Source organism: Capsicum annuum, chromosome 10 (genome assembly GCF_002878395.1).
Source record: "Capsicum annuum cultivar UCD-10X-F1 chromosome 10, UCD10Xv1.1, whole genome shotgun sequence".
In the NCBI taxonomy this organism is placed as follows: domain Eukaryota; kingdom Viridiplantae; phylum Streptophyta; class Magnoliopsida; order Solanales; family Solanaceae; genus Capsicum; species Capsicum annuum.
The window spans coordinates 182554352-182573758 of record NC_061120.1 but is presented as its reverse complement, the minus strand read 5'-3'; the positions used below and the strand labels follow the sequence as shown (position 1 = coordinate 182573758).

General features: G+C 36.8%; 1 protein-coding gene across 1 annotated transcript; it reads left to right on the top strand.

Annotated features, from left to right (window-relative positions):
* Positions 1–1728: 1728 nt before the first annotated feature.
* LOC107843416 (nucleolar protein 10) lies at positions 1729–19046 on the top strand. The gene is made up of 17 exons (XM_016687706.2): positions 1729–1914; positions 2961–3129; positions 4490–4588; positions 5321–5412; positions 5702–5802; positions 6440–6530; positions 8610–8668; positions 10890–11010; positions 11082–11150; positions 13494–13546; positions 13628–13736; positions 14757–14927; positions 15001–15159; positions 15246–15338; positions 17763–17945; positions 18095–18300; positions 18503–19046. The coding sequence occupies exons 2-17, from the start codon at positions 2997–2999 to the stop codon at positions 18867–18869; spliced, it is 2106 nt and encodes a 701-aa protein (XP_016543192.1). The 5' UTR covers positions 1729–1914; positions 2961–2996; the 3' UTR covers positions 18870–19046.
* The last annotated feature ends 361 nt before the right edge of the window (positions 19047–19407 follow it).

The following is a 19407-nucleotide window of genomic DNA, read 5'->3' as shown; positions in this document are numbered from 1 at the left end:
TTTATTTTAACATAACTCACAATTTTTGTGAGTTATCCATTTTTATTTTAACACAACTCGCAAAAAAAGTGAGTTATGTACATAACTCACAAGAATTGTGAGTCATTTTGGTTTAATTTATACGTTTTCCTTCTATTATATAACTAAAAAAAAGTGAGTTATGTACATAACTCACTTTTCTTGTGAGTTATTTACATAAGTTGCCTTTTTTTGTGAGTTATGTTAAAATAGAATGCATAACTCACAAAAAAGTGAGTTATACACTTTTCAATTTTTCATATTTAACACTCGTATGCATTCATTCTTTGTATAAGTTTTTCAAATTCTTCTTCTTATTATTCATTTTTTCTTCTTCAACTTCAATTCTTCTTTTTCAATTTTCTTCAAACTCAATTTATCTTTTCAAAACTTAATCAAATCTTAGAGAATGAATTTTGAACGTGTTAAAGTTGCACTATTTTGGGATGGCGAAATTATTCACGAGGAAAATACAATATATTATATAGTATGTCCCCCAAGTCCAATGCGAAGTATCCAATTTCAATTGGTTACAAAGAATTTGTAGAATCAATTTTTAGAAGAATGAAAATAAAAAGTAATGATTTTGATTTATTTATAGTCGGACAATATCTAAATTTCTTCTCATCAAAAGGAATGGTAAATTATGGAAAATGGATTATCAGTGACGATGAGTCGTTGACTGAATTTCTGAGGACTCCATTTGTCTATCACCATTACTGCTTAAGGCACTTAAAGACGAATTATCAGAGGGCATTCAAAAATGCCCAACTAAACAACCTACTATGGGCAACTGCAATTGCTACCCAGGAGATTTTTTTTTTGTTACGAATGGAGTTATATAATAGAAGAAAAACGTGTAAATTAAACCAAAATGATTCATAGTTTCTGTGAGTTATATACATAACTCACTTTTTTGTGAGTTATATACATAACTCACTTTTTTGTGAGTTATGTTAAAATAAAAATGGATAACTCATAATTTTTGTGAGTTATATACATAACTCACAAAAGTTGTGAGTTATGTTAAAATAAATAAAATGTATAACTCAGAAAAATTATGAGTTATGTAAAAAAAAATTGGATAACTCACAATTTTTGTGAGTTATATACTTTCCAAAAACAGTTCACGGCGTTTGTTGTCTTCCATTAAAGTTTTTTTTACATAACTCACAATTTTTGTGAGTTAAGCCTATTTTGGTGCTAATTTAAATACATGACATATTTTAGTAATTTTTTTAGTTTGATGACATACTTTGGTTCTCAACTCAGTGAATAAATAGGAGGAAAAATAACATAAATTCTGACAGTTTGGAGTTTGATTATAAAAAATTCTGATATTTGGCATAATTACTGAAAATTCTAATTTTGGGTCTGTCGAAATACATAAGTAGCTCTCGATACATTCAGCGAATATACATTTTTTTCTTTGTAAAGATACATAATTAGCTCCCAATACATTTTTTTCGATTTTGGAGCTGTCGAGATAATAATTAGCTTCCGATACATCCAACGAAGATACATAAGTCATTTAAATTTTTATAATTACTTTATAAAAATGAAAATTTGTATAAATATGATAAGTTAATGTATGTTTATGTTATTTCTTTTCTCCTAAATAGAAGTGTCATAGGTCTAAAGCAGCTGAAAGTAAACTTAAGGGACTAATTTAGACCTACTTAAATACATGAGATCTTCTTTTGTCATTTTCTTTACTAACTTTTTTTCTGCTGAAACCCTTTCCTCTTCCCTGTCAAAATAACAACTAAGCCGCCTTAAAATCCTAGCAAATTTCTGGCGGCAATAATAATACTGTATGTGGTAACTAGCACTTCTAACTAACACTTTCGCCGTGCCGCTACGGACTGGAACCAGTGATACTCCTTAAGTTTTAAGGTGAAGTTTGAAAACTGTGCCTCTTTGACTTTTGCTTTTTTTTTTTTTTTTTTGATAAAAAAAGGACATGAAAAGGAGTTTTTTAAACCAAAATTGATGTTTATTAGCTGAAAATAGTGTAATTAGCACTAATTTATATATTTATTCACTTGTTTAAAATCCTAGCTTAGCAACTAATATATGTACTAAGTTGATTTCTATTGTAATAGCTACAAATTTTTGATAGAAATCCTAGTTTTAAATGAGTAAACAATCATTTTTGTTAAAATTTAAATGACTAAGACCTTCCTTTTACTTTTAGAAGAAGGGCCAATTGAATTACCAGGATGTTTCAAGGGTGAAGTTTGAAACTTTATTTTTTTGGGATAAAAAAGACGTTAAATGAGGTTTTTTGAACCTAAATTGATGTTTATTAGCTGAAAATAGTGTAATTAGCACTCACTTATGTATTTGTTCACTTGTTTAAAATCCCAGCTTAGTAACTGTCATTGTTATATTCATCCTGTCTGTTTTAACAAGGTAATATATGTTCTTATTGGGTTCCTATTGTAATAGCTGGAAGTTTTGGTAGAAGTGAACACTTCTTCCATGTGAATTTGTTTGTTTGGTTTTAACTTGTCACGGAGTTTAAGAAAATAAAGAATGACTTTGAAATCTTGCGTGTTAGAGTGGGTAAAAGTCCCACATTGGTTGGGGAATGGACTAGTGGTTTGCTTATATGGACTTGGGTAATCCTCACCTCTTGACCTAGCTTTTGAGGTTGAGTTAGGCCCAAGGTCCATTCTTGACTTTGTGGTCTTAAACTAAAGATGCGTGGAATGTGTTAAAATGTCGTTTAATCTTGTGGTCTTAAACATTTCGTGTAGAAATTTGAAATTAAAGAGTTGTCAAAAAAGTAAAGATGCATTTTTTTTTGAAATGGACTAAAAAGGAAAGTAGTACAAATGAATTGAAATGGAGGGAGTATCACTTTTGTGAAAATCTAAATGACTAGACGTTCCTCTGGCACCCCATCACTGCCTCTGACGTGTATTTATTACTTTTAGGAAAAGGGCATTACTTTGTCTGGCAATTGATTTCCAATGGCGTACCAAGGGGGGAACTTGAAGTCCACAGCTATAAATGGAGTGAAGATGTATACTGTTGCTGGGCAACATCGCTCTGTGGCTACATGGCTTCCTCCTAAGAAGCTCAGAGCCCTTCGTAAAGATCCAAGTATGCATCACCATCCTGCTTTACTTTTTTCTTCTTCTTTTGGAGTAACAGTTGGTGAAATATAGCAGTATCGTTATGTCCGGAAAAGAAAGTTTCAATTTTTAAAGTAAAAAGAAGAAATTCTGGAATTGTACTATAGATTGTTTTTCAATTGGGTAGTGATCTTTGTGAATGTGCTTTTTAGATACCTTGTCGTTATTTCATATGGTTGTGTGTGATGATTGATTTTCTTTTATTACCTTTGTACTTCCTTATTTTTCTTTTGAACTATATGCATCTATAGATTTAATTTGATATTATTATTCAGTAAAATCATGTTATATCAATATGTTCACAAATGTAAATTTTCCAGCCTTTGTAGTAAAAAATCCACTATACACTATATGTTTATAAAAAAAAATACACTATACACTATAGATTCAACCTTGCCCCTACTTTGTGAAGGTAGAGAGGTTGTTTCCGATAGACCCTCAGCTCAAGTAAAGCATATCAAAATCAAGTACTGAAAGGAAATAGTAGTGAAGAAGGAAAAGGAATATAGATAATAATAAAATCGAAGAATTAGATAGTGGGAGTGTAATAATAATAGTGTTGTTAAGGTGAACTAGACAACACTCAACTATTTACTGAACTTCTACCCTAATTCTTGGCCTTCGTAAGCTTCTATCCAGTGTCATGTCCTCAGTGAGCTGCCAGTAAGCCGTGACTTGTCTAATCACCTATCTCGTATACTTCTTCGGTCTGCCTCTACCTCTCCTCATGCTCACCATAGCCAACCTCTCACACCTCCTCATTTGGCGTTTGAGCATCTCCTCTTCACATGTCCGAATCATCTAATTCTTGCCTCCCTCATCTTGTCCACCACGAGGTCATTCCCACCTTATCCTGGATATCTTCATTCCTAATCCTCTCTCTCTTGATAAGCTCGACATCCATCTCAACATCCCTATTTCCGCTACTTGCATCTCCTGGATGTGCGAGTTCCTGACCGGACAACACTCCACACTCTATATAATAGAGTTGGTCTGCGTTGGACAACCACTTTATATAATTTACCTTTAAGTCTCGGTGACACATTCTTATCACACAAGACACCGATGCGAGCATCCATTTCATCTGGCCAGATCCAAATACGAGTTGTAATATCATTGCTGACCTCTCCATTTTCTTGGATTAGTTTGTTGATGAACATCTTTAAGGAGTTCCTCTATATGAATGGATGGGATGGATAATCGAATTGGATAACTTGTGTAGTTCAGGCTGGCTATATGAATCCTAGATCCATGTCGCTCCATTTACACATGTGGTATTGTAGGATATTATGGTTATGTTATGAAAAATATTTTCTCTCTTTTGGCAGGTTATATGCAAAGAGTGGATCTGATTCAAGATTTGAGATTTGAAACTGCAACAACAAGAATTAAAGTGACTCCCGACGGGGAGTATCTCATCGCCTCAGGTGATTTTCTACAGTTTGAGACACCCTTATTTCTTTTGTATCATCAATTGATATACTGGGGAACTTTTGTTTCCTTGAATATTAAGCTTTTGTTGAATGATCTCTCCCTAGGTTATTAAGAAGAAACTATTTCTGAGTTACAGAAAGGCACCACTATGCAGTGTTACTATTGAACGTGATATTCATGCATATTTATCCTTCTGTGCTGTTTAAATGCAGTTATTTCTATGCAACTCAATATGTGACTATTGTTTTTCGATCTAGGACAGATTGGAGTAAAAACATATTGGTCCATTTTATTGGTTGTTGAAGCATTGAGATTCATCTTTTTTCCTGTGTTGGTTGAGACTTTTTCATGTTTACCTGACAAACAGCTTTCTTGTATAAAAAATTCATACACGGGGAAGTAAACAGTTACCGTTGTGTCATTGTTCTGCTCTATTCATCTGAGACATGTATTAGATGAGTACCACAACAACAGCTATGTCTCAATCTCAAGATAGGTCAACTATATGAATCATCAGTTCAACACTGTTAATGTCGCTCCATTTGGCCCATATCATTTGATAAATTAGGTTCTTTGACACCAGATTTTCTCTATGTTTTCTGCTGGCATACAAATCCATAACAAACTAAAAGACTCCTGTTGACATGTATTTTATGAATAGATTCTTTCAGCTGGCCTGGTATTTCCTCTATTTTGTATCAGCTGATGACAACATTAATTTCCAGGTATTTACCCACCACAAGTTAAAGTGTATGAGCTGCGGGAGCTGGCATTGAAGTTTGAAAGGCATTTGGTGTCAGAGATTGTTAACTTTCAAGTACAGACTGCTTTCCCACTCTCTCTCTTCGAAGGCTGCACACTTTCCACACCACTCAAAATGACAGAATTGATTTTTATTAGTATTACTTATTTTTATGAGCAGTGCTTTTACTCTTTTGGCTTTTTCTGATTTTTGGTGCTTCAATAGTAAATGTTTCTGCTTGTTCCCTGTTTTATTTTTTCTTTCCAGAGGCTACAAACACGGAAACACGTTCTGTCACATATTTCTTCTCTAATTAGTGTGGCAAATCTGTACTGATATATTTCATGGTTGATATCATTTGTAGGTCTTGGGTGATGACTACTCAAAAATAGCATTTCTCTGTGCTGATCGTTCTGTTTGCCTTCATGCAAAATATGGAAGTCACTACAAGTTGCGGATTCCAAGGTTAACACTTACATTTTTTTTTCTTTATGTGCTGATCCATATGCTGTCTGCATCTTATTATACTGATGAAATTCAAGATTTAGAAAACAATGTATGCTAACTATCAAGTATATCAGACAAAACATTGAGCTGCCAGAAGGACTGTTTGTTTCCTCTAGCGTACTTACACTTGCACTATGCTGAACCTTCTAGTGTTCTAGATATGCTATTCAGCAGCTAAACCTATCCGATTTGAAATCTTAGATAACACTGAACTGAATTAGAGGATAGATATAATCTACGAATGTATCTTTAATAATTTCCAAATAAAGAAAGGTCTTCAGTGATTTAAAGCCATAAAAAATTGTGTCCTTCAGAGAAATTCAGTTAATCCCGAAACTCCTCATTTATACTGCTAGGTTTTGGAAGAAAGTTTATTCCAGGTGTTATTATCACTAGAAATCTTCTTAGTGATTAAAAAGAAGAAAGTTACTCTCGATGGTGAAATATCAGAGTCCCAGCTATAGTGCATTTCAGTAGGCATTTCATGGCCCTTTCCTCTCTGTTTCTGAAATTTACTGTTACTTGTTTTCTGTATGAACTGTATCATTTGTAAATGCTAGGTTAAGATTACTTATATGTTCTCTTGTTTATTTAGGATGGGAAGGGATATTGTATATGATTGCTGGTCTTGTGATTTGCTTTGTGCTGCCTCATCATCAGATCTCTACAGAATAAATTTGGAGCAGGTTTTTCTCTTGCCTCTTGCTTGCTTAAATATAGAAGTTTTTGCTAAGTCCTCCTTAGTTTAAGTATTTGATTCAGTCATTTATTTCAATGAATTAACAGGGAAGTGGCAAATTTATCAACAAAATTATTAAATTTTCTCGGTTATCAAGAAAATTATCAATTGTCTCAAAATTCTTTCTGAACTTGTAATGGTGTCGGTTTCTCTACAACACACTTGAGTAGTATGTGCACCTATATTGACATTGACTTGAGTCAATGAACACAAAATTTTGTTCCTATTTCCAACTTCTCGCTATTGGTAGGTGGCATCATGCTTGGGTTGTTTTCTACTGTATAATTGTGTAGATTTTAACTTTGTCAATTGTCATTATTAATCTTTTTGGTCCTAATTGAAGGAAAGGATATTTGAATAAATTTCAGCAATTTTTCAGATGATAATCAGTAGTGTCAAATGCACTTCTTAAGCCTGGAAGCGAAGAGCAAAGAATGTTGAGTGTTTCACCTTGCTTAATGTGCGCTTCAGTGTCTTCATAAAGGCTCTAAGTTACTTTTCCTTGCTAATGAGCGTCTCCTGAAGAAGCAACACTAGAAAATTGATATTTCACTTTATCGTAATTTTTTGTTTCATTCTCGCTGTCCATATAATTATGCGCGTTTTTGCACTTAAGCCCACACTTTATTTGAGTTTAAAACTCCAACGGACCTATGAATTTTTTTTGCGCTTTTCGCTTTTAATAGCACTGATGATCATCAGGAAACATAATTTATGGTGAAAAAGTGAGACATAAGGTAAAAAAACCTTTGTAGGGAAAAAAAGAAGAGAAATTTGTTATGTGGATAATTCAGCTAAAACATTTATGCTAAAAACCACCTGCGATTGCTTTATCTTGTGTAAAGGCTCTTTTGAATGAGCTTTAATTTATGCAGTGGTAAGTTTGCGGAGTCATTGGAAGGGTCTATCTTCCATTATGACTTCAGTAGATCATAGGCGTTGAGATTAAATTTCATTTTCATATAACAAATTCTATAGTTTTTCACTGGTGGTGGTTTGTGGTACATTCAAATAGAATTTACGTGGGACATTCAAAGAGAGGTCAGTGTGTTCCATACTTTGGGCTAGGATTGATTTAAAGCGGCTCTTTTGAAGGCAAAAGGAGAAACATGCATTGCCTAATAGTTGGATGCATTTTATTGATCGTTTTTGGTGTAAACTAGTTTGTACTAGATATAGATGATATTTTAGATGCAACAGCTGATTTGCTCAAATTGTAATTATTTGCACTGGCTAAGTGTAGTTTTTTTTATTAGATAAATAATTGTGAACAATTGGAAAAATCTTATATAGATGTCGTATGCCAAAAGAAGCTTTGTGCAAGTACTGTCTATTATATATTAATTACCCATCAAAAAGAAAATGGTTCTTTTCTAATGAAACTTATAGATACTATACGGCTATAAGACCAATTGCTGGTCAGAGTTGGATTTTCTAAATGATCAGAGTATAAAGGATGTTTCAAATGATTGAGAATTTGTCTCTTAAACCCCAGGGCTTCAAAATAGACACTTCATCACAAAAATCCTTGAGAGATTTGATGTTCAGCTAGAAGAATGGAGCTATATGTTGGTTCAATCTTGTTGATATGTATGATGAGGAAACACTAAGTGCTTTATTGAATCTTTTGCAAAATCGAGCTCCATTATAACAATTCACCAGTTGTAAAAAAAGTTGTAATATTCAGCGATGTCTTGGTGCTGGAGTTATCTGAGTAAAGCTTTTTACGTTATCCTAAAACAGAAGAGGGGAAGAAAGAATGTATACATTTGAATTCACCTAGATTTCTTTGCAATTGATGCCACAGGTAAATGGAGTTTCAGGGTGTTAATTATTATCTGCTGCATTTTCAAAAGGTAAATGAAAAATAAAAGATTAGATATGTGCAGAGTCCTAACTTGTATGGCCTAAAGTTGATGTTGAATTTGTTATCCTGAAAAGTTGGAAATTGTTTAAGGCTCTCCCCCCTTTTAGTGTTAATGTTTTGCTTGTATGGTTTACTGAGGTTATCATATTCAATTAACAGGGACGCTTCCTTTCCTCACTGCGCACACGATCCCCAGCACTTAATGTGGTTTCACGGAGGTTAGAAACTGATCTTACTTTCCTTACCTTACTGGTGTTTTTAAATCCATTTCTCCCCTTTATTATTAATTTTTTTTTTTAATATCTTTTTAGCTTTTTTTAATCTTTGCTATGTGTTTGAGAGATTGTATGAGGGACTTGAGGAGAAGGGTGGGGAGAAGAGGCTGTTTAGGCTTGCAAAAGCCAGGAAGCGTAAGGGTCGGGATCTGAACCAGGTTAAGTGCATTAACGGAGAGGATGACAAAGTTTTGATAGATGACGCTCTTATTAAGAAAAGATGGCAGTCGTATTTTCATAAGCTCCTGAATGATGAGGGGGACAGAGACATTATATTAGGGGAGTTGGAGCACACCGAAGAATTTTGTGATTTCGGTTTTTGTCGACGTTTTAAGGTGGAGGAGGTTAGTGAGGCTATTCGCAAGATGCGAAGAGGCAGGGCGATGGGGCCTGATGAGATTCCGGTGGATTTTTGGAGGTTGGCTAGCGGGACGGGGTTGAGGTGGTTGACTGACTTATTTAACAACATTTTCAAGTCCGCTAAGATGCCCGAGGCGTAGTGATGGAGCACGATGATTCCTCTTTATAAGAACAAGGGTGATATTCAAAGTTACAACAACTACCGAGGTATTAAGTTGTTGAGTCACATGATGAAGATTTGGGAGCGGGTGATGGAGCGGAGGTTGAGGAGGATAGTGTCTATCTCGGAAAATCAGTTTGGTTTTATGCCTGTTCGCTTGACGACTGAGGCAATTCACCTAGTGCGGAGACTGGTTGAGCGGTATAGAGAGAGGAAGAGGGATCTTCACATGGTGTTTATTGACTTGGAAAAGGCGTATGACAAAGTCCCTAAGGAGGTTCTTTGGAGATGCTTGGAAGTGAGGGGGGTCCCTATGGCGTACATTCGTTCGATTAGGGACATGTACGAGGGGGCGAAGACTCAGGTAAGGACTGTGGGAGGAGATTTTGACCATTTTTTGGTCCTGACTGGATTGCACCAAGGATCGACTCTTAGTCCGTTTTTATTCGCCGTGGTTATGGATGTGTTGACAAGGAGTATTCAATGTGAGGTTCTATGGTGTATGCTTTTTGCGGATGATGTAGTCTTGATTGATGAGTCGTGTCGAGGTGTTAATGATAAGTTGAAGGTTTGCAGACAAACCCTGGAAACTAAAGGTTTCAGGTTGAGTTGGACAAAGACGGAGTACTTGGAGTGCAAGTTTAGTGACACGAGGCAAGAGGACGAGGTGGTAGTGAAGTTGGAGTCTCAGGTGGTGTGTAAGAGAGATAGTTTTAAGTACCTTGGGTCTATGATTCAGGGGAATGGAGAGATTGACGAGGAGTCTCTCACCGTATTGGGGCAGGTTGGTTGAAATGGCGGCTCGCCTCGGGAATCCTTTGCGATAAGAAGGTGCCTCTCAAGTTTAAAGGCAAATTCTACAGAGTTGCAGTCCGGCCGGCTATGTTGTATGGCGCGGAGTGCTGGCCGGTTAAGAACTCTCACGTCCAGAAGTTGAAGGTGACGGAAATAAGGATGTTGCGTTGGACGTGCGGTATAATGAGGGTTGACAGGGTTAGGAATGAGGCTATTCGGGACAAGGTGGGAGTGGCGTCGGTGGAGGATAAAATTCGGGAAGGGAGGTTGAGATGGTTTGAGCATGTGATGAGAAGGGGCACGGATGCTCCAGTTCGTAGGTGTGAGAGGTTGGCCTTGGATGGTTTCAAGCGGGGTAGGGGTAGACCGAAGAAATATTGGACAAAAGTAATTAGACGTGACATGGAGCAATTACGGCTCACTGAGGACATGACCCTTGATAGGAAGTTTTGGAGGAAGAGTGTTAGGGTAGAGGGCTAAGGGATGTGGTTAAGTCATAGGCTGGAGTTAGGAGAGTTTCGTGTAGCTTGGTTGGTAGGGCTAGGGTTGGGGGAAGGGGGGGGCTTTTGTTGGTTCATGTACTTATTTGAGGTTGTTGTATCGTTGTTATTTTAGCATGTTGTATGCTTGCGATATTTGAACACGGTCTCGGTCCTTTTCTTGAGCCGGGGGTCTATCGGAAACAACCTCTCTACTTCTTCGGATGTAGTGGTATGGATTGCGTACATTCTACCCTCCCTAGACCCCACTATGTGGGAATATACTGGGTTTTTTGTTGTTGTTGTTGCTATGCCTTCAGTCTGGCTGTTCGTTCTGTAATCTTTTGGTATCTGTTCTTCTGCACTTTAGCAAGGTCCATGGATTAGTTGCTTGTGGAGGGGAGGATGGTGCACTCGAATGCTTTGACATGAGAGCAAGATCTTCAGTTGGCAGGGTAAATGCTGTTGCACCTGCTGGGGATGGGGACCAGGTAGTTTCTGCTTTAGTAGTTGAAAAGTCAGATTTTTTTAAGTGATTGCTAACGATATGCATAAATTGCAGGAGGTTACTGCAATAGAGTTCGAGGGAGATGGAGGTTACCTCATGGCTGTTGGAAGTAGTGATGGAAAGGTATGATAGAAGGAATGCAGTTTAGAGGATTTGACAAACTTTGTGATGATTATGGTGAATGTTGCATCTCATGTTTTGCTTGGAAAAATCATTTCTGTTGTCATTTTGGAGTTTGGTCTTTTTTGTTGTTTTACTTGAAACTATATAGAGTACACTAAATTTCTAGTTCTTAATTAATCTTAGGAGGTCGACAATTTACCTACATTTTGATTATAAAAATTCTTTATTTGTCTTAATTATTTAGCATCGACAAGTTGGAAATTAAGATGACCTGTACCACGAGCAAACTTATGCAGTAAGAAAAGTATATTTTAGTCCGTGTAGTATGAAATTGACATTAAACTAAGTAGGGAAGAGCACTTTAAACAATCTTGATATATGACTACCTTAAACTTTTTTTTTTTGAATCTAAGTAGAAGTATTTTCATTCATAAACATGATCAAATCGGACGTATTCATAGGTTACCAAAAGATCAGAACTCTACAAAATATGAAGCCAAGCAAGAAGGAACTTTCTGTTTACACCAAAAGAAAATAAGAGAGCGGAGACTACTACTCAATTGCAAGAAACTCGACTCTACACCTTCATAAGCTCTTCTATCTCTATCTCTCCAAACTACCCACATTAAGTCATTAACGATATCGGAACCATATTCAAAGCCCTGCATCTCCTCCTCCTTCTGCCGCTCTTCCAACTCAGCATCAGATCTTTCACAGTTCTTGGCATTACCCAAGGAGTTTGAAATCATCTAAACATATTGTACCATAATCGCATGGTAAGCCCACAATGTAGGAGGAGGTGATCCACATCCTCACGCCTCTCCTTGCACATAAACTTACCACGTGTGATTAAAAAACATATCATACTTTAAAGGATTGTATCTTCAATGTGAAAATAATTGCAGATGTTCTTTCTCACGATAGTAAATTGAAGGGATTGTCTTCGACAACTTACCAAAAAGAGGTGTCACAATATTAGATAAGGGATGCCCCACAAAGTTGGCTTACTGGTGTTTTTTGAAGTATAAGACATGATTGACTTGAAGAGTTGTTACACCACGAGAAGGGAATGAATAAGAGAGATTTTTAATATTTTTGTTCTGTTTTTCGATTCACGTAGAAACAGAGAATAGAAAATGAAAAGAGGAAGTGCTTTTATTAATCCCTCTACATAAGAGTGTTGCTTGGTCATCACCGATCAAGTTAGCTGAAAACTGGGTTTATTCGTGACAGAAATCTTGTCATTTGAGGGCAAGTGAGGTTCTAGTAGTGCACTTGTGATATGTCTGCCAGTGGATAAATTAAGGTACCATCAATATACAACAGGTGTGACTTCGACTGTGATCCTAGAATTTGAGCCAACACTGAAACCCTGGATCAAGTCCATTTGCCTAGCCTTTTCGAGCCCTTTATTATGACCTTCCATGGCTGAAATAAATAGAAATGGTAAAAGTGGATCACCCTGTGGGGAGAAGAATCCCACGGGCCGTGCATTGACAATCACTGAATACATCACTGCTGTGATAGAAAACTTAGTCCTCCCATCACTGCTGTGATAGAAAACTTAGTCCTCCCATCTTCCTTGGGATGGATAATAGATGATACCAACTGAGCTGACCAAAAGCCTCTCTTTGTTCAGTTTTCACATGCTACCAGGCTCAGCACTTTGGATCTCCAGTCTAGATCTCATTGCCCATTGTCAATTAATGCTGCATCGGTAATTGTCCTATGCTTGATGAAGGCATTCGGGTGATTATAGACTAGTTTCCTTATTACAAAATTCAACCTTTCTGCTAAAAGCTTGCTAGCATCTTGTACACACTACCCATGAGACTTATAGTTCTAAAGTCTCTAAGCTCAACAACACCCTTTCGTTTGGGAATCAGTGCAACGGAAAGAGGCATTGCAAAATTTGACCATGTAGCACTGCTGGTGGAAATGGTTGATGGCTCCCATTACCTCTGGTTTAATGAAGTCCCATGACTTTGGAGAGAATTCCATAATAAGTCCATCAGGGCCTGGTGCTTTGTCTGGTTCACATGGCTGAATCACAACATGTACTTCTTCTTCCTCGAATACATTCTCTAGCAGCTCACTGTCTTCTCTTGATATACTGGCAACATCATCAAAGTTAGCATTGAGTCTCTTACTCATTCTCAGAGTAGGGATTCTGATAAAAACTCAGAATCTCTTCTTATTTATAATGTTGGTCTCAAAATGATTTTGAACGGAGAACCATGGTAAATGAGGATTTGTCTAACCAACCCTAACTTGTCTGGAACTGAGTAGTAGTTTTTGTGTCTTCTGTGATCAAGATGTTTAACAGTATCTTGTAATGTGCAGGTTCTGATTTATGATTTGCGATCTTCTAAACCTATGCGGATAAAGGATCATATGTGAGTTACTTTGGCCAACTTTTCCATTTAAAGTGATTCTTGTTCTCTATTGCTTATATGCATTGTGACAATATTATGTAGGTATGGCAGCCCGATACTGAACATTAAGTGGCATAAAACGCTTAACACTGAGCGAACAAAGTTAATAACTGCTGACAACCACATTGTTAGAGTTTGGGACCCTGAGACGGTATGCAAGTCTCTGATCCTCTTTAATGATATTTGTCATTTAAATTAGTATTTTGCTATTTGACACAAGATTATTCAGTTTATTGTGTTTATATGTTTGAACAAGATTGCAATACTCGATGGTTGATACTTTAGCCTTTGTCTTTTCTGCTATGTTTTGCTTTGTGTGAAGTAAGTAATGGATTGATTCAGCCAAGGAAACAACAGGTTGCTGGTATGTGTATAAGGTTTATATTCAAGGTGCAAGGGTGTCTTGCAGATAAATGAAAAAAGGAAAAAGAAGGAAAGTGTAAAAGGAAAGAAAGAAAGAAAGAAAGAGAATGGGAAGGATATGACAAAGGCCCAAAATAAAGAAAGAAAACGGATAGGATGTGCCAAAAGGCTAAAATTCTTTTTATGAAAAATGTTTGTTGGTATATAAGTTAGCATATTCATTACAATCAGTTGTTCTAATCTGCAAAATCTGTCGAACTTCAAGTTTCCCTTGAGCAGTCCTACTTATACTGAGACGACATTGTTCTCTTGACATGATTTTGTTCTTCTTGGGCCAAATGGCCCTCCTTTGATGCACTAGAAGTTTGAAACGGTTTGTAGAGCTCATATTTCGTTAGATCTAACCTATAAATTGGGTTGATATGGTTTTTTGACGAATTAGTGACCTAGGGACTTTTTAAGTGCTATGTAACTTGAGAAGACACTGATAGTAGAATAAGATACTGATAATAGAATACTTATGCTGGGAAAATAGTAAAACAATAGATAAAGGAAGGTATAACAGTAGATCTCTTTGGTGGATTATCACAATCAAAAGAATGCTATGTTCATTAATCTGCTTTTGTGCCCCTTTTAACCTGCATCAGGATACCACACAATTAATATTTGTTGCTATCTGCAATAGTTCGACAATAATGTTCCCCCTTGAGGTGGTGGAACACTAAATAGACATCACCCAGAATAGTTGCTTACATTTCTGAACTTAGTTTAATCTATGTTTCACTTTTGGTCCTGGAAACTTTTACAGGGAGAAGGCATGACAAGCATTGAACCGACGGGTGGAAGAATCAACGATTTGTGTGCATTCACTGGCAGTGGATTGATGTTGTTGGCTCTGGACTTCAGTCAAATACCTTCATATTTCATACCTTCTTTGGGACCTGCACCCAAGTGGTGTTCTTACCTTGAAAACCTGACGGTGTGATTGTGCTCCTTGTTTTTCATCTTTTCATGCCAGATAAGATGCTGATTCTAATTTGATTTATTTGCAGGAAGAGCTTGAGGAGCAACCCCAAACAACTATTTATGATGATTATAAATTTTTGACAAAGGAAGATCTGGAAAAGTTGAATTTGACCAATTTGATTGGAACCAACCTTCTAAGAGCTTATATGCATGGTTACTTCATCGATTATCGGCTGTATAAAAAGGTGACAGTCAGAATTATTTTGTCTAAAACTTTAAATGACAGACTTTGTGATTGAACTTATGTGCATGTTGTGCTTTGCTCTTCCAGGCACAAGCAGCATTGAATCCATTTGCTTATGATGAGTATATAGAGCAGCGGAAGAAGGAAAAATTGGATAAAGGACGTGATAGTCGTATAACGGTTAGTTCCATAGTGTGTGGGGTTGACTTCTTTCTTTTGTTGCAAGTGCATATGTCCCATATCTTTTTCTGCACTAGCATCAAGTGAAACACTTTTCTTGTCCTTCCTTTCAATTTATTATTTTGGCCTTTGGGTATTTTCCTTTCCGAAGATTTTCCAGTAATAACAACAGATTACAATGAATGTGTAAGAATACAGTTTCATGTTATTTGTACCAGCTGTTAGACATTAAAAGCTAAATTTAGCCTGCTCATGCATATGATGGTGGTCTAGCGATGTTGCATCTTTAACCTGTTTGATATTCCTTCAAGTCGATAATTTTTATGTTGTGGGCCATGCATCTTTTGGCAGGAGTGTGTCCATCTTGAACAGAGATTCTTGGTGCATGGTAAAATAACTTTCTGTTGCAGCATGGGCCTTTAAAAAGGAATAAAGAGAAAAAGGGTTGAGCACACGTCTCAAGTCTTATATTTGGTACTCAAAGTTACCAAGTTAAAAAAAAAGTCTTATATGTGGTACTTGATTGTTGAACCAAATCTGGTATTTAAGTGGAAAGTGGTGTAGGGGCCTGTTGGTATCCCCAAGGAGAAGCTGAAACTGCTAATTCAGTCAACAAAATGAAAAGGGAAAAACTTTGGAGGCCTTGGGCTTGCCGTGCTTTTCACTGACCCCCTTCATCCACCTTCTCTTATCCCAGCTCCCCAATCCCCAATTGAAAAGGAAAAAACAAAGAAACCTGAGTAGGAGTTCTAGTGCTCGGGCCTTTTGCTTGATCCTTCAGCTGTTATTAAAAACTGAACAGTCTCCTTTTTGAACTATGGTCTGATTTTATCCGAAGCTGGAGATTGAAAACCGAAGAGTGTTTGTTGCTTGGGTTATCAGTTAGTTCCGTAAAGGGGATTTTCAGTTTCTCTGTGATAGAAACCAGGCTTACCTTATTACTCTTAGTTCAGCTTGGTTTTGAGTTGAAATTATATTGTTTACTCACGAGGAATGTAGCTTATCACAGCCGGTGCAAGGGCCCACTTCCTTAAGCATATAGCTGAAAAAAACTTCAAAAAATTAGTATTATGCACACCCAATGTCACGAAAACTCATGGGTGTATTGGTACTCCACACTCATTAACTTAAAATCCGGGATAGGCTTGCATCACCTAAATTCAGCTAAAAGTTGGAGTAAATCTTGAAAACCCTGCCGAGAAAAATATAGACTTCCACTGGTTGACCCAGGACCCCTGAGAAAGAAAAGGTAAGGTATTGTGACTCAGCGTCCTCGAAGTTCGTAAAGATTATGTACAGTTGAGTCATGTTTCCTTGAGGATGACTGGCTCTGGGATTGGGTATAGCTTACTTAGTGAACTTGGTGGAGCTCAAATTCCCACCATGTGTTCTCCACCCCTTCCCTTTGTGATGTATTAAAAGAAAATAAAAACAGGAAATGATGGCTGAATCTGAGAGCTAACAGTAAACATAATGGAAGGAGTTGACGCAATGACTGGAACTGGGAAGAGAGACGAGAGAAAAAGTCATTGTTAGGATGAGATAGGCCTTCTGGTTTGAAGACGGGCACAGGCCATAACAGCTGAGGGGGGTGGGTGAGGTTGGGGATTGGGAGGATTCAGTATATTTGGGAAGAAAAGAAAAGACTAGTTCTATGATCTAATGGGCTTGTAACTTTTTACTTTAAATAAGAGATATTAAGAGCAACTTTTGCCGAATAAAGAAAAAGGAAAAAAAAAGAAACAGCAGCTTAAAAGTTTGAGAGGCATCTGGATTTGGACGCAGGTAGTCTGGCCAAGATTCAGGACTTGTGGATCATTCAATAGGAGTCTGAATAATTTGGTGACCTAAATTTATAATGTATTTTCTTGCCTGTATTAGTGGAAATTCTTCTAACGGAAAAATTTAACAGTAGAAGTCCTAATGACGTGGTCACATTCACCAGCCATCTTTGTAAGAGAGACAAGTTAAGTGCAGGTTTAGGGTATGGATTCTTTTGTGCTATGTTGTGGGATTTTCTTGTGCTCTAGTTATTATCTTTGAAGTTGCCATGATAATTCGTATGTCAATCAGCTGGCATCGAGTAAAATACCGGATGCCAGAGAATTTTGAGTTTTAGTCTTGAAGATTGTGTTAGCAGAAGATTATAAAGATTATCCTTTGTGCTTCATATTGTTAAAGATTCAAAATCAGATGGCTGTTACGTGTCTGTCTATTAGGCACTACAAGTATATCAATAGTCGTTTCTGCTCATGGTTGTGAAATTTACTTTTACATTCACTGCAATCAAACTTGTGTGCTTTTTGAACTGAATGAAAAGGGGTAGACAAGTTTCCTTCTTAACTAAAACTCCACATGTATGACTCACTCAAAAGAAAATTTCCAACTTTTTCCAGAATATCTTACATTCTGTATCCTTTGCAGAATAAGAGGAAGCTTCCCAAAGTTAACCGTGGTCTGTATGGAGAACTTCTCGAGAATGAAGAAGCTGAGAACTTAAAGGAGAATGTTGATGGCATTGATGCGAAGAAGACATCAAAGAAGAAGAGAGGACTGACCATTGACAATCTGAAAGATGAACGTTTCAAGCGCATCATTGAAAATGAGGTATACAAATTATTTACTAGGAATCATATTCACTTCCTGATGTTAAGTAACCACTCCACTCCACTCCACTCCACTCTTTATTTGGAAAAAAAAAAATCTTCTGCAAGATCCCAACTTCAACTTTTTGATGTATTTTGGTTTTCCTATAGGACTTTGAAATTGATGAAAATTCCCATGAGTATCGGGCATTGCATCCTATGCCTTCCTTAAAGCAACCATCTTTAGTGGAGGAACATTTTGAGCCTGTGATGGATGGTGAGGAGCATAGTGATTCTGATGCATCTGCAGCAACACAATCATCAGAAGATGAACAAGTAAATGAAAAAAATTCTAGAAAGAAGTCCAGAGTTCCGAGGTAAGAAGTCAACAAATGCCCTTTTAATTCATGCCACATTTAGACCAAGTTGTTATGCACCTTGCCTATAAGTGACGTTCAAGAAATAACAGTTAAGACTCATGATAATGGACGTGTTAACCTCTTGCATAGACAAGTTTTTGCATGGTTTTATACAATTTGTGAATATAGCTGTATGTCTCACTGTACTTCAAAATTTCAGAATGTATGAAATCAAGGATGAGAGGCATAAAGAAGCATTCTCAAACCATTGTTCACTTGCAAAGGAGGATGCTCTTTCACTAGGTGAAAGGGTTGCAGCTTTGCCAAATGATAGAGCTTCTCATGATATGAGCAATATCAAGGTTGGTCCTGGAGGTTCGAGAGAAGTTTCCTTTTTCGCCAGGAGCTCGGCCAAGTATGTGGAAGATGAAGGAGAAAAGGAAACACGAACTGAAAGGAGACGAGGGGTCCAGTCATTGAAACTGAAGCCTGATAGATCAGGTTTTCACTGGTCGGGTTCCAGAGGGCAGGGGAGAGGAGCAAGAGGTCGTGGAATGGGCAGAGGAAGAGGAAGAGGTCGACGATAAATTTTTCACAGCCTATGAACAATTTTGTGTCCAAGGATGCTATTTATTTTTTCCTTGAACTTGTTTGATGGTGGTGTACTTTATTAACTAGTTTCCCATACGTGTACTAGAGTGATTCTACAATATAATCGATCCTGAAACATTAAATCTGCAAATTAACAAAAGCTTTTACATGTATGCTCCTGTAGTGACTACTCTCTCCTTTCATTATTACTTTTTCATATTTTCCTTGGTATATTCTTTAAGCAAGTGTAAATAAATATAATTGGAGAACTAAAAGTGGTTATTTATTTTTAATATAGAGGTCAAGAAAGAGTGCATAGAGGGAGTACAATATAATTTGCGCCTTAATCAAAAGATTCTCTTTCTGCGATTGATTAAATAAAAAACGATGAGATTTGAAGTTGTAGCATACATATGTATACATTGAAGGGCAACTGGTGACTAGTAAAAGAGAATTTTGGCAAGAATCTCAGAATTGCTTCATAGATTGGGAAACAAAACGAGAAAACATTACCAATTTGGTTGATACCTTGTA

Excerpts from the sequence above, each read along its gene's own strand:
- LOC107843416 (XM_016687706.2), top strand. The coding sequence starts at position 2,997 with ATGGCGTACCAAGGGGGGAACTTGAAGTCCACAGCTATAAATGGAGTG. Across the intron at positions 17,946-18,094 it reads AGCGCATCATTGAAAATGAG|GACTTTGAAATTGATGAAAA; the intron begins GTATACAAATTA and ends GTTTTCCTATAG. Across the intron at positions 18,301-18,502 it reads AAGAAGTCCAGAGTTCCGAG|AATGTATGAAATCAAGGATG; the intron begins GTAAGAAGTCAA and ends TCAAAATTTCAG.